A 14,824-nucleotide genomic window follows, 5' to 3' on the forward strand; every position below is an offset into this window, starting at 1 on the left:
TCACAGAAAACACCTTTTTCCAGCAACCCAAGAGACGACTCCATTAACATGGACATCACCAGATGGTTGATACAGAAATCAAACTGATTGGGTTGTTCTCAGCCAAAGATGGAGAAGCTCTACACAGTCAGTAAAAACAAGGCCTGGAGCGGACTACGGCTCATATCATGAGCTCCTTATTGCAAAATTCAGACTTAAATTGAAGAAAATAGGGAAAACTACTAGGCAATTCGGGGATGACCTAAATCAAATCCCTTATGGTTATACAGTGGAAGTGACAAATAAATTCAAGGGATTATATCCATTAGACAGAGTGCCTGAAGAACTATGGATGGAGATTCAGAACTCTGTACAGGTGGTAGTGACTAAAACCATCCCAAAGAAAAAGAAATGCAAGAAGGCAAAGTGGCTGTCTGAAGAGGCTTCACAAATAGTTAAGGAAAGAAGAGAAGCAAAAAGCAAGGGAGAAAGTGAGAGATATACCCAAAGGAATGCAGAGTTCCAGAAAACAGCAAGGAGAGATAAGGAGGCTTTCTTAAAAGAACAATGCAAAGAGAGGAAAACAATAGAATGGGAAAGATTAGAGATCTCTTCAAGAAAATTGGAGCTATCAAGGGAACATTTCATGCAAGGATGGGCATGATAAAGGACAGAAATGGCAAGGATCTAACAGAAGCAGAAGAGATTAAGAAGTGGCAAGAATACACAGAAGAACTGTACAAGAAAGGTTTTAATGACCCGGACAACCATGAAGGTGTGGTCACTCACCTAGAGCCAGGCAGCCTGGAGTGTGAAGTCAAGTGGGCCTTAGGAAGAATTACTATGAACAAAGTTAATGGAGGTGACTGAATTCCAGCTGAGCTATTTAAAATCCTAAAAGATGATGCTGTTAAAATACTGTATGCAGGTCAAGAAGCAACAGTTAGAACTGGACATGGAACAACTGACTGGTTCAAAATAGGAAAGAAGTACGACAAGGCTGTATATTGTCACTTTTCTTATTTAACTTATATACAGAGTACATCATGCGAAACGCTGGACTGGATGAATCACACACTGGAATCAAGATTGCCAGGAGAAATATTAACAACCTCAGACATGCAGATGATACCACCCTTATGGCAGAAAGTGAAGAGGAACTAAAGAGCCTCTTGATGAAAGTGAAAGAGGAGAGTGAAAAAGTTGGCTTAAAGCTCAACATTCAGAAAACTAAGACCATGGCATCTGGTCCCATCACTTCATGGCAGATAGATGGGCCTCTCAGTGAATCCCGCAAGAGGAATGTTATTCCCACTTTGTAACGAGCAAAACTGGCGCTCAAATGTTCTCGATGCTGCTGCTGAGAAGAAAGGCCAAGTAGCACATCAGAAAAACTAAAGGTGAACCTGGGGCCACACTGATGACACAGAAGGGAACCCAAGTCACAGCTGGATGGTGACCTGCCTCTAGAGGCCAGTCCCCAGGGCTCCCTGAACGCTCACCAAGGAGGAAAGAGGAGGATGAAGAGCCAGGGAGTGAGGGGGGGGCAGGGGCTGTTCAGGAACACCAAGGGGCCCACCCGTGTTCCTCCCCAGACCTCTCTTCCCCAGAGGTGGAGGCTGCACCACCCGTAACCCCTGGCAGTGCAGTGATGCACGCAAAGAAGGAGACAGGTTGAATAAGAAAAGTAAAATACCGTTACCTGCCAAAACGGAGCCTCCCTGAAAGACCCTGCTCTGTGAAGTATCTTTAAAGAGAAAGAATCAAAATCAAGACTTTTTTCCCAATTTATTTTATTGAAGTATAGTTGATTTACAATGTTGTGAATCTCTGCACCCCCATGTTCACTGCAGTATTACTCACAATAGCTAAAACCTGGAAACAACATAAATGTCCATTTATGGATGAATAGGTTTTTAAAAAGTGATATATAAACACATATATGATGGAATATTATTCAGCCTTGAAAAACAAGGAAACTCTACCATTGGTAACAACACAGACGGAACTAGAGAACATTATGCTGAGTGAAAAAAGCCAGACACAGGAGGACAAATTCTGCATGATTCCACTTACATGAGTTACATAAAATAGTCAAACTCCTAGAAGCAGAAAATGTAACGGCAGTTACCAGGGGCAGAGACATCACTTTGCCAAAAGACGGTATAGTCAAAGCTATGGTTTTTCCAGTAGTCATGTGTGGATGTGAGAATTGGACCATAAAGAGAGCTGAGCACTGAAGAATTGATGCTTTCAAACTGTGGTGTTGGAGAAGACTCTTGAGTCCCCTGGACTGCAAGGAGATCAAACTAGTCAATCCTAAAGGAAATCAAGCCTGAATGTTCATTGGAAAGACTGATGCTGAAGCCCAAGCTCCAATACTTTGGCCACCTGATGCGAAGAGTCGACTCACTGGAAAGACCCTGATGCTGGGAAAGATTGAGGGCAGGAGAAGAGGGCAACAGAGGATGAGATGGTTGGATGGCATCATCGACTCAATGGATATGAGTTAGAGCAGATTCTGGGAGATAGTGAAGGAAAGGGAAGCTTGGCGTGCTTCAGTCTATGGGGTTACAAAGCGTTGGACACGACTTATCAACTGAACAGCAACCAGGGACCAGGGACCAGGGACGTGGAAGTTGTTATTCAACTGGTATAAAATTTCAATCATGTAAGATGAACCCGTTCCAGAGAGCTGACATGCAGCGGCACCTGCCGTCTATTCTACCCTCAGAAATCGATAAAGAGGTCAGATCCCACGTTAAATATTCTTACCCCCAATCCCCCAACCCCCGCAGAAAAAGAGACTCAGGCAGTGTTTCCAGGTGATGGACGTGTCTGTTTCCTTGATGGCTTCACAGGTGTGTGCATATGTCCAAACTCACCAAATTACATATGTTAAGTATGTGCAGTTTACTGCGTATCAATTACATCTCAATAAGCTGTTTTTAAAAAGAGAGCTTCATGGAATTTCTCACTGTTTCTCCCAGTGCGGATGGAACGGTGTGAATCGCACACAGCGGCGCACGGAAACCCAAAGGGAACAATTCCCCTTGCCAGGCGCACACCATCCGCTGCAGATGGTATACTGTTCACTCAACATTTTTCCTTCCATCCCTTTCACAGCATCATGGAAGCACTCACTCTGTGAGCAACCCAGGGAGCAGCCAGGCCTCTTTCAACATAGAGGGAGACAGGGTGCATTTTAGTGGGTTGGTGGCTCCAAGTCTTCCCCCACCCCACCCCCCGCACGTCTACGGGGTGAGTGAAGAAATCCGGAAACTTTGGCTTCTGTCTGCATTCCTCGACTCACAGCAGCTAAACAATTTGTCCTTTAAAAAGGAAGAAAGAGATTTGAGCTCTCTCAAGAGTAAGTCTAACCTACTCTCTGTCGTATTGCTCACTGCAACTCCAGAGCTGGGGGGCGGGGTGGTGGCAAACTAGTTCCATATTGAAAATCAAGAGAGGCAGGCAGGAGCAGTCTGCACGGCTCTTTCTTTCCCTTGCAAAGCGCCGACTTCCCAGCTGCGATTAGAGATGCCAGCTCGGGCTGGGCTTCCTCCGCGGACTCGGCAGGAGGCAGGCTGGGTGCCCTGCGGGGCACACACGCTGAGAGCTGCTGGCCGCCTGGGCCAAGCTGGCTTTGGTTTGTGCAAGGCTGCCATCGTGTGGCCGCTGCGGGTATTTCCCTGGGAAAACGGCCCACGCTCCACAAGTCTAGGATCAATGTTCTCTGCCACCGGGTACCCGTCCAGGTCTGAATCTTCTTCAGAGCATCTCATGGGCCCTTCAACGGAACTCATCTACAGCCATGCAGTGATTTCTCCTGGAAGCAAGGAAGGACTTTCTTATCAAGACAGACACAAGGTCCAATTAGGTAAAGCATCCATAAGACTGGCCTGGTCTTGCTAAGTCATTTTCCAAGATGCCCTCAGTCTCAAAGATGGAAACAGCCTTGTGAGTCCCTGGAACCCACTTTGTGTAGGAACCGGGCCGGCACAGAACAAGTGCTCAGTTAAAAGTGGTTTAGTGTGTCATAGACATTTCCTCCAGGCAGAACTCTCAGCTTGCTGCCAAGCCTTAACTAAACAACCCTGAGATTAACAACCTGCAGATGCCTAGGGCTGGAGGGCTAAGGGTGCTGTTAGTCTGGATAGGGTTTCTCAGCCTAGGATGATATTTCAAGCCACATAATTCCTGGGGCTCTGGGGGTTGTCCTCATGTTACAGCATAACTGGCTTCCACCTACTAGCAGCCCTTCTCACCCAAGGTGACAACAAGGAATGCCTCCAGATGGAGCCAACTGTCCCCTGGAGTCAAGTCAGCACCAGCTGAGAACCACTGTCGAGGGTCTGCTAGGGTCTTATTGCTGCTGCTAACAAGTACCACACGTTTAGTGTCCCCAAACTGCATGGGTTTATTATCATGCATTCCCAGTGGTCAGAAGTCCAAATGGGTCTCCTTGGGCTAAAATCAAGGCATCAGCAGGGCTGTGTCCCTTCTCTAGGCTCTAAGGGAGAATCCATATCCTTGCTTCTTCCAGACCCTAGGAGCTGCCTGCATTCCTTGGCTCACAGCCTCTCCCTCCAAATTAAAAAGCTGCAGGGGCTGGTGGAGTTTTTCCCACACTACATCCATGTCCGAGGATGTCTTTTGTAGTCAGATCTCCCTCTGTCTCCCTCTTTAAGGGCCATGTGATGACAGTGGGCCCATCTGGATAACCCACGCCCATCGCCCCCTTTTGAGATCACTAACCGCATCTGCAAAGCCCCTTTTACTCCTAAGGGAACACAGCCACAGGGTCTGAGGAGCCTGACGTGGGCATTGGGGTGGGCTGGGGGGATGGTTACTCAACCTGCCACAAGCGAATACAAACGTAATCGGCTCCAGCAGAGCTGAGAGCACAGGTCAGCAACACAGCCAGGGGGTGACGGGCCATCCCCTCGCTGAAAAGGACAGGAGCGCCCACGTCCCACAGCCCTAGGTGACCCAAACAAGCCCCATCTGCAAACTGAGCCGCTAGCTCACAGACCCTGACTTACCCCTTGACTTTCCCGGTGAGGACCTTCTGATGCCCAGAAGGGAAGTGACTATCCTGGAACCCACCAGAGGGAGGGAAACAACCCCATGCCCTCCTGTGTCACAAAGCCTGGTTACCAGCCACCCCCCAGGGGAAGTCATTTCTAACGGTGGGACTTCACGCTGCTTGTCAGGCCTGGGAGAGAAAAATGGCCCCACGGCCGTCTACCCCCCATGCCCCACACGAGGCTCGGAAATGACAAACGCCAGCCTGCAGCCTGCCCTGCCTGAGGGACTCGACGTGGGAACGGCGTGGGGACCATAGCTCTCCGTGGGGAGACGAGACCTGAGCTCGGCTCTGTGCTGAGTACAAGGATACAAGGTCTCAGTGAAGGAAACCAAAAAGAAATGTCCGGTTAACTGCTCTGAAGTCCAAACAACAAAAAAAGTTCAGTTAGGTAGGGATAGGAAGGGGCTGATAGAAACTCTCTAATAGATTTGGGGGCTCCAGAGTAGAAAGGATGGGCTTCCCCAATGGCTCAGTGGATAAAGAATCTGCCTGCAATGCAGGAGACAAAGGAGACGTGGGTTCGATCCCTGGGTCAGGAAGATCCCCTGGAGGAGGAAATGGCAACCCACTCCAGGATTCTTGCCTGCAGAATTCCATGGACAGGGTCTCAAAGAGTCGGACATGACTGAGCGACTAAAGAGAGACAGAGAGAGGGTAGAAAGGAGGTGTGTCCCACCCCAGCCGGGAGTTCCCAGAGGGGCCCCCCCCCCGAGAGCTCCAGAGCGCAGGAGAGAGCCACACTAGGGCCCACCGCTCACAAAGCCACCTTGCTCCCAGCGGAAGCAAACGATTCCCCTACAGCCAGAGCAGTGAGGATCAGGCTGAGGCCTGTGGGCCCCAGCGCCGCCCCCTGGTGGGACCAGGGTAAGCGTCAGTAGGCCGCAGCAGGGCCAAGCAGCAGGAGACTAGGTGGATGGCGCTCCAGAAAGCCGCGTTGGCTGCCTGAGCCAGAGACCCGTTCGGGAGAGGCGTGCCTGTGAGCCGGCACTGGTGTGGGCAGGACAGACCCAGGCCCAGAGCCCAAGTCTCCTTCTCACTGAAGCCCCTGTCTGCTCCGCACAAGCCCCGGGCTTAGAGTTGATCCCAGGAGGAAAATCCTTTTAACATCTTTTAATGTAGCTTACATGGATTTAGTTTATGTGGGTTTTCTTACTTATTTTATAAATACAGCCTGTGTAGTTGGTTATGTGCGCGTGTGTGTGTGTGTGCGTGCGTGTGCACGTGTGTGTGTGTGCGTGTGCACGTGTGTGTGCGTGCGTGTGCACGTGTGTGTGCGCGCGTGCGTGTGTGCGCGCTCAGTCACTCAGTCCTGTTTGAAATAAAGTTACTGTACTGTATACAGTAGTTGTTAAGTCACTAAGTCATTTCTGACTCTTGGCGACCCTGTGGACTGTAGACCACCAGGATCCTCTGTCCATGGGACTTTCCAGGTAACAACAGTGGAGGGGGTTGACATCACTTCCTCCTCCAGGGGATCTCCCTGATGCAGGGCTCAAACCTGCATCTCCTGCCTCGGTAGGTGGATTCTTTACTACTGGGCCACCTGGGAAGCCCATATATAATACTGTAAGCCCCCTACATATGAATGGGTCCCATTCCGATAGGTCCGGTTTGTTCCTAAGTCCCACACGGTTAGCCCAGGTACCCAACTAACAAAATCAACTATAGAGTACTATACTGTAATAGCTTTATAACCCTTTTCACACAAATAATACAAAAAAACAAAGAAAACATTTTTAATCTTACAGTACAGGACCTTGAAAACCACAGGAGTCAGCCCAGCAGCTGGCACATGGGCTGGCATCCCGTGAACAGGCCAGCAGAGTCACCGACGGAGGAGGCGGGGGTGGCGGGAGACGGGAGAGGTGAAGGGTCCTTGGCAACAGGAGACGGAGGCCCAGCTGCAGCGTCACTCGTGCCCATGCTGATGGCACGGGGTCTGGCTCCTCGCTGGATTCAATTCTATCCACCCTCTTGAACACACAGTCCAGTGGTGTCGGGGCAGTGGCTCCTCTGCCCTCATCACAGATGACACAGGAGCACTGGACGGCGTGCTGAGTGGCTGTTGCAGCCTTCACGCAGCGGTCCACGTTCGGGTCCTGCGCCTCAAAATTGACAGTGCCTCCTCCAATGAAGACAACCCCCTGCCATCTCCTGGTCTCTTACGTTGTGCGGTTGCCTCTCCTTCCTCTTGTCTCTGTCCCTTCTCTGGGCCTCCAATTCCGTCAGGTCTCCGTTAGTAGGCGCCTCGTGCTGCCCAGCAGGTCCTGTCGCTGTCGCGTGGCGCTTCTTCGCGGTACTGGCTACGTCACTGCTGCCCTCGCGCTTGCTTCCAGTCATCCTGGATTTGCCCTAAAGGTGCTGTACGGGAAGGGGCGCAGAGCACAGCCAGTGGGAGAAACGCGTGTACGTGATAACGGACACCAGACACGTGAATGAGCGTACATGATTGCACATGTGAACACACGTTCACTGCTTTGAAAGTTCGCAACTTGACGGTTTGTAAGGAGGGGACTCAGTGTATACACACACGTACTTATCTATCTGTATACATTTATAGATATGTCTGTCTATATATACATATACATATATCTATATGATCATGTTGATTTTATCTGCTTCTCTTGGTCAGGAGAACTCAGAAAACATTCCTCAAATCACCTAGGGCTGTGGGACGTGGGCGCTCCTGTCCTTTTCAGCGAGGGGATGGCCCGTCACTCCCTGATCTGCAAGGGGAGAGCGGAGAAGGAATGATGACCGAGCCAACTCCCTCAACTCGAGCTGCACCAGGACTAATCTTCCAGAGTGCCCGGCTCCACAGGATTTGACCAGATCCCAAGCACCCAAGGGCACGCCAGGACCCAAGGTTGCGTCTGCTCGGTGTCTGCCCTCTACAGCACCCAAGAGCCGCCTCAGGCTGTGGACAACCAAGGCCAAGAAAGCCCACAAGCCTTGCAGCCTGCCACACGCTGTCAAGAGCCTGTTAGGGAAACCAAAAGGGAAGTAGTCTTATGCAGGCTTCAGAGACAAGAGAGGGAGCAGGCCTCTGAGCTTGCCTCTGAGCTGCCTGGACACTGCCCTGACTTCATGCCTGCCCCCAACAAGCGTGCCAGTTGATCCCAGTAAGCTGAGAGACACTATCGATAAGAAAGGGAAGGAGACTTGAATTCTCCTGAGCCCTGAGGGTCTGGCCAATCCCCCGCCTCACTCACAAGCATTGTAAGAAAAAGGTTCAAGTGGAACAAGAGCTGCATTTTTGCTCACAGACTGAAGAGGATATCAGTTTGTGGCCTGGGATTATAAGCAGGAACCCCCCAAACTGCCATCTGCAGTCTCGCCCCTGGGGTGGACGCACTGCCTAGGACCTTCTCCCAGCAGGGACTCCAGGCTGCTGTTGCGTGAGACTTCCCAGCACTGTCGGAATCTTGTTAGTCAGCCCAACTCAGTGACGTATGTGCTGTTACTCTCCTCTCCTCTTCCTACCTCCCTTTTCTTTTAATGATGGTATATTGAAAGTAACTGAGATAATTCTCTATTAAATATTGAAGTTTCTTATTTGTGTTCCTTTTGTTAACGACTCCTTCGAACCTGAAACAAAAGTAAAAACTCCCGGCAAGACAGGGTACTTGGTGCAGAGATTGCCTTCTAGCAAGTCTGAAGGTGGCTTTTGCTTGGTAGAAGGAGGGCTCGGTAAGATAAGCCAGTAAGTATTAAAACTAGCTCATGGCCGCCTTTCCACTGCTGTGGCCATTTACAGGGTTTCTCTGACAGGAAACTACTCTCTCTGACCGCGTCTCACTCGATGCTGATGGTGACTGAGACCCCCCACTCCTCGCGGTCGGGCTGGGCGCTGGCCTGTGGGCCTCACGGGACCCTGTCCGCGTGTCCCGGCTCTGCTTCCCCGGCGTGGCCGTGGCGATATTCTGTGCCCTGTGAGGGAGCAAGAGAGACAGCGGCAGGAGACAGGGAAGCGGCCGCGGGATGTCACGGCTTCTCAACGTGGAAACCCAGCCCCGACCTCCAGAACTTCCAGCTGCTGACCATTTTCTCCTCAGAAAGAGAACTAAATCAAAATCAGAAACTTTACATTCCTTCTCACGGAAAATAGGGATTCTAGAAACCATCTCACGATGTGTTGGCCTCCCACCCAGCCCGCTGGATTCATTCGTCCCTCATCCCAAAGGGCTTGCTCCCAAAGACCCTCTGGGACAAGATGCCCAACGCCCAGATGGCCGAAAACTGAAACTCCGTCTGAGGTCCAGTGCGGAGCAACGAGTGTCACCATGGCCGCTGGGCCCTGCACCCCTGAGGTGAGCTTCCATAGGACACTGGGTCCCCAACACGCTCTGCCCACCTTGCGTCAGGTTTTCCTCGCTGAGTATGCTGCTAAGGTCCATCCGTGCTGTAGTATGCATAAGTACTTCATCCCTTTTTATAGCTGAAGAATATTCTGTCATGTGGATATATCACATCTTATCTATCCCCTACCAAGTGATGGATTTTGAATTGATTTCCAACTTTTATTATTATCAGCAACGCTGCTATGAACTTATGTGTACAAGGTTTTGTGTGGACAGATGCCTTCAGTTCCCTTGGGTATATACCAAGAGTGGGATTTCTGGATCTCACGGTGTGGGTCTGGGATCTCAGGACAGCTTTCTTCCAAGTAATGACTCCTCTGTGGATTTTTCTATGTTCATTGTAGAGTCAAATAACTTTCTCTCCAATAACTGCCATTAGATGGAAATAAAAGGACATGTGTTTATGAAACACAACCATTATTTCTGCAACACCAAAAGTAAGCCAAGGAAAAACAGACAAACTGGACTTCATCAAAATTCAACATGCTGCTCTTCAAATGGCACCACCCAGAAAGTTAAAAAAAAAATCTGCCAATGATGCGTGTGATAAGACACTTGTATCCAGACTTCCATTCTTCAGGCTATAAAAAGGAATGAAGTGATACACGCTACAACATGAGCAAAACTTAAACAATTATGCTTAAATAAAAGGTGCAAATGCCACACATTGTATGAGCCCACTTGTATGGCGTGTCCACAACAGGCAACTCTGCCTCGAGAAGGCAGATTCATGGTTGCCTTGGGCTGGGCAGGGGTGGGAAGGGAGAGACTGCTCACAGGTACAGGGTTTCTCTTTGAGGAACTGACTGCGGTGATGGATGCACCACTCTGTAAACACACTGAAACCATGGCAGTATATGCTTTAAATGAAATGAAGGTTATGAAATTATAGCTCAATGAGTTGTTATATAATAACATGCAAGAACATGGAGAACTGAATAATGTATTTTAAAAGGTGGTTTAATAAAACAACACCCCACGCACACCACCTCACTGACACTCCTCATGCACGCCCATCACATGTCAGGATTCCTGCACACAGCCCCACACCAACAGGGCCCTGCACTGCCAGGGAGCGGCTGCTCTGAGACCATCACGTGTCCCTCTAATGCAGTTTTTTTGTGTGTCTTCAAATGAATTACATCAACAGATGGGTTCTTCTTCCTTGGGAGGATTCCTTTATTGAGCAGTGACTTGATCAAACCCCTGAGCCACTCTGATCAGTTCATCTCCACATAAACAAAGCACCGATGACGGATCTCAAACGGTGCCGTGTTCGCAGCTCACATCGACTCGTGTGGGAGGTTCCATCCACCGTCACTCACAGCAGCCCCTCGGCTGCACACCCAAGACCCCTGGATGGCTGTGCCTCCTTCCAGAGAGCCCACGTGCCCTGCGGGTGGCTTCTCGGCATCTCCGCACAGAGCCCTAAGCTCTGTTTCTATGCAGCTGGCCTCCTCCCTCTTTCCAATGGTAGAAGAGAGACACGCATGTTGGAGACTCCGGGAAGGACGCTTTCAGAGAACAGTTTCCTTGAGTCCAGGGACCATGCCCCACTTCTCTGGGAGATGCGGGGTTGGCTCTGAGCACGCACACTGAATATGTGCTGTACAATAGGACAGACGGACCATGGGTGGATGGATAGATACGTGAAGAGATGGCGGGTGGACAGACAGGTGGGCAGCTGGGTCAACGGGCGGGTGAGCAGATGAGTGGAGAAATGGAGGGAGAGAGCAAGAGGGCCAGGGAGACGGATGGGAGGGTGCAGGGGTGAACAGATGGACGGACAGACACGTGAGTGAGTAAATAAGCACCATGTCCCACTCCACGCGTCCTCGGATCACTCAGGGAAGCAGCAGGTTGGCATCTCGCCAGCACTCAGCACCAGGGGTCTCCTTCCCAACCTCAGGCTCCAAGATGAGCTTCCCTGTGTCCCTAAAAAACCGAAACTGTCCTTTCGCCCACCTGTGGAGGGTCCAGCAACAGAGGAACAGAAGGAAGGTGTCACCCCTCCCTCCCGAGGAGACCTGTTACCTTCCATTCCCCCCCTGCCCGGTTACTGAGGGCCAGCTCTGCCTTGATACTGGGGACACAAGAGACAACTCACCCAGCCCTGGGCTGACCCTAGTGGAGGCTCAGGGAGGCCCAGCAGAGACCAGGGCGTGGAGGCCCCGTGGGAAGGGTGCAGGCCACGGTTGGGAGGGATGCCTGAGCTGGAGCAGACGTGTGGGCAGGAAGGAGCCTGACTGATGTGCGCGGGCGTGTGTGTGTGTGTGCAGGAGGAAGTGGTGAGAGAGGAGAGGCACAGACCCTCAGCAGACCCTAAGTAAGACCCTTGTGTGTCTGAAGATGGGAGGCCCTGGAGACAGAAGGCAGGGCGGGCAAGCGCAGAGGTGGACGCAGGCCGAGGGGTTTCTGTGACGGGCCCTGGGTGCTGCAAAGACAGTGTTAAGCCAAGGGGGTTGGGGTCACCGGTGATGCGGTCAGATGGACACTCCCCCAGAAGTCAGGGCAGCACTCAGGCCACCCACCCCAAGACAGCTGACCGACCTTCCCTGGAAAGAATCCTACTGACCCCGGGTGAGGCCAGGCCAATGTGTGGAAAGTCCACCCCAAGCTCAGGGGACGGGCTCCGGGGCCTCGTGGGGCTGCTGGACTGCATCTCACCCTGTGAACGGCCAGTAGCACAGCCAGGGCAAGCTCGCCTGTCCTCCCTGGGGTCCACAGGGCGGGAACCCCGATAGCGCCTGAGAATTGCCCCGAGCAGGGCTGCGCAGGTATGCAGGGAGGGGAGCCCACTATCCCAAGCAGGCCAGGCCGGCACCTTGATGGTCACCTTTCTTAGCACAAGCCTGACCACTGAAGCTACCATCACTCCAGAAGGGCCACTGGCCCAAAGTCCCCCCGGGCACTTCCCCTGCGAAGCAGGGGCTGCTGCCTGGAGCCCGCCCTGAGCACCTCCTGAACGGGCCAGACGGGGACTGGAGGCCTGGGGTGCACCAAGTGGCCTGGTCCTGGACTCAGGGGGTGGCCAGCGGGGCTGAAGCTTCTCTGGAAAGAAATGCGTCTGCTCGGAAACCCCTCTGGTGTCCGGGGTCTCGCCGTTACAGCAGGGCTGTGGTGGGCAAACCCCCGGGGGATTTCTGAAGCGCTTCCTGGTGCTAAGGCAAGAGGGTCCAGTCACATGGGCCCGGGGCAGTCTTCATCAACTCATCCTGAGCTAGAGAAACCCCGTTAGGCTTAACGAACGGGCTTCTGAAGCTCAAGTGTGGGAAGACAGCCACTTGCCCCACACAGGGCTTCGGGATTAACTGCAGCTCTTCTCAGCCTTCGCATCACCTGAGCCCACACATCAAGCCTCGGGTAGGGGGTCCGTGTGGTCGTTTGTCCCTCAAGGGACAGCACAGCAGGGACAGAGGGCAGCGTCCCGCGACAGGAGCGTGGAGTGACCGCAGCTCTCCAACCTCGAGGGCAGGCCGGCCTCCCCGGGGTCAGCTCGGCCTGCGGGGGTCAGGGGCAGGGCTGGCCTCCCCAGGGGTCAGCTCGGCCTGGGGGGCTCAGCTTGGCCTGCGGGGGTCAGCTCGGCCTGTGGGGGTCAGGGGCAGGGCCGGCCTCCCCGGGGGTCAGCTCGGCCTGCGGGGGTCAGGGGCAGGGCTGGCCTCCCCAGGGGTCAGCTCGGCCTGGGGGGCTCAGCTTGGCCTGCGGGGGTCAGCTCGGCCTGTGGGGGTCAGAGGCAGGGCCGGCCTCCCCAGGGGTCAGCTCGGCCTGTGGGGGTCAGGGGCAGGGCCGGCCTCCCCGGGGGTCAGCTCGGCCTGCGGGGGTCAGGGGCAGGGCTGGCCTCCCCAGGGGTCAGCTCAGCCTGGGGGGCTCAGCTTGGCCTGCGGGGGTCAGCTCGGCCTGTGGGGGTCAGAGGCAGGGCCGGCCTCCCCAGGGGTCAGCTCGGCCTGGGGGGCTCAGCTCGGCCTGGGGGGGATCAGCTCGGCCTGCGGGGGTCAGGGGCAGGGCCGGCCTCCCCAAGGGTCAGCTCGGCCTGGGGGGGATCAACTCTGCCTGTGGGGTCAGAGGCAGGGCCAGCCTCCCCTAGGGTCAGCTCGGCCTGCGGGGCTCAGGAGCAGAGCTGGTCTCCCTGGGGGTCAGCTCGGCCTGCGGGGGTCAGCTCGGCCTGCGGGGCTCAGGAGCAGGGCTGGTCTCCCTGGGGGTCAGCTCGGCCTGGGGGGTCAGGGGCAGGGCCGGCCTCCCCGGGGGTCAGCTCGGCCTGTGGGGGTCAGGGGCAGGGCCGCATGCCCGCCCCCCGGGCAGTCCGGCATCCGCCACCGTCCTCTTGGCTTTCTGCCCCTCCTGCCCCGCCTGGCAGGCTCGCCCAGGCCACCCCGCTGCCACCTTCACTGCACGGTCTCCTTTCGTCTGCTCCTGGTCTTCTCCGCTGATCCTCACCTAAAACCAGAAGAGAATCAACAGAGCATCTCAGTCAATGCTGGAAGGCCTCCTGGGGTCCTGGCCTGGCCGCGCCCCGCACTGAGCTCAGAGCAGGCCAGCCACAGGGAGCGCCATCTTATGTTTTGTACGTAAGATACTCTGTGTGCAGATTTACTGACGGGAATGTATTTACTGGTGGGACGTGAAGTCCTGGCCCAGGGAGATCAAAGAAAGAATGAGGCTAAGGAAGCACTACTTCAAAAGCTGGAAAATGCAGATGTCCCCAGACACGTACGCCCATGGGCGCCAGGGCACCCTGAACACCTCCCGCTTCCTCTAACGGCCTTCAGGGTTGAAAAGGAGAGGAAGAGCACAGCGAAGAGGCACAGCACACGCTTGGTTCAGCAGCCTGAGAGGGTCCTAAGTCAGCCCATCTTTCCACTGTGACTCAAGGAACACAAAGGCCCTTCTCTGCCAGAGGACGAGCATTGATGTCAGACACCAGGCACCTTGTCCAAGACAATCCAGCACCTTCTGGGATATTTTCTGCCTTTGATGTTGAGTCTTCTATCCCAGAAGCACCTACTTTCCAAGATAAGCAGCACTCCCCACAACATGCAATTGTCAGTTTTGGAGTTTAACATCATTACCACTTCTCTAGGGATTCAAGAGCAGAGGCCCTTCTATGCCAGTAAATGGATGTCAGCGCCATCACCTTGTGGGGACAGGTGTCTGGCGTGGCCTCAGGAAAATGCTCAGGGGATCATATCTCGCCAAAATCTTACAAAATACTGAGTGACAGCAGCCCACCAAGAAATATCCAGTAGCCCAAGCTTGTCCACGGTTCTGTCTGCCATCACTTATAACCTAAGGCCCTATTCCATTTTCTAGCTTCTGGATTAGGCTTCCCCAGTGACTCAGCAGTAAAAAAATCTGCCTGCAATGCAGGAGACACAGGAGATGAGGGTTCAATCCATGT

The 14,824-nt window shown here is 53.3% G+C and overlaps 1 protein-coding gene across 2 annotated transcripts in view; it reads right to left on the reverse strand.

Annotated features, from left to right (window-relative positions):
• Positions 1-10,371: 10,371 nt before the first annotated feature.
• LOC145530584 (protein FAM169B-like) overlaps positions 10,372-14,824 on the reverse strand; it is an 87,999-nt gene continuing 83,546 nt past the window's right edge. For both annotated transcript variants that reach the window (XM_081552148.1, XM_081552147.1), the window contains one exon: positions 10,372-13,863. In XM_081552148.1, the coding sequence (XP_081408274.1) occupies positions 13,694-13,863 (170 nt within the window). In that variant the 3' untranslated portion in view covers positions 10,372-13,693. The remainder of the gene's footprint in view (positions 13,864-14,824) is intronic.

The sequence above is a fragment of the Giraffa tippelskirchi genome, chromosome 12 (genome assembly GCF_054371585.1).
Source record: "Giraffa tippelskirchi isolate mGirTip1 chromosome 12, T2T-mGirTip1v1.2.pri, whole genome shotgun sequence".
NCBI lineage: Eukaryota > Metazoa > Chordata > Mammalia > Artiodactyla > Giraffidae > Giraffa > Giraffa tippelskirchi.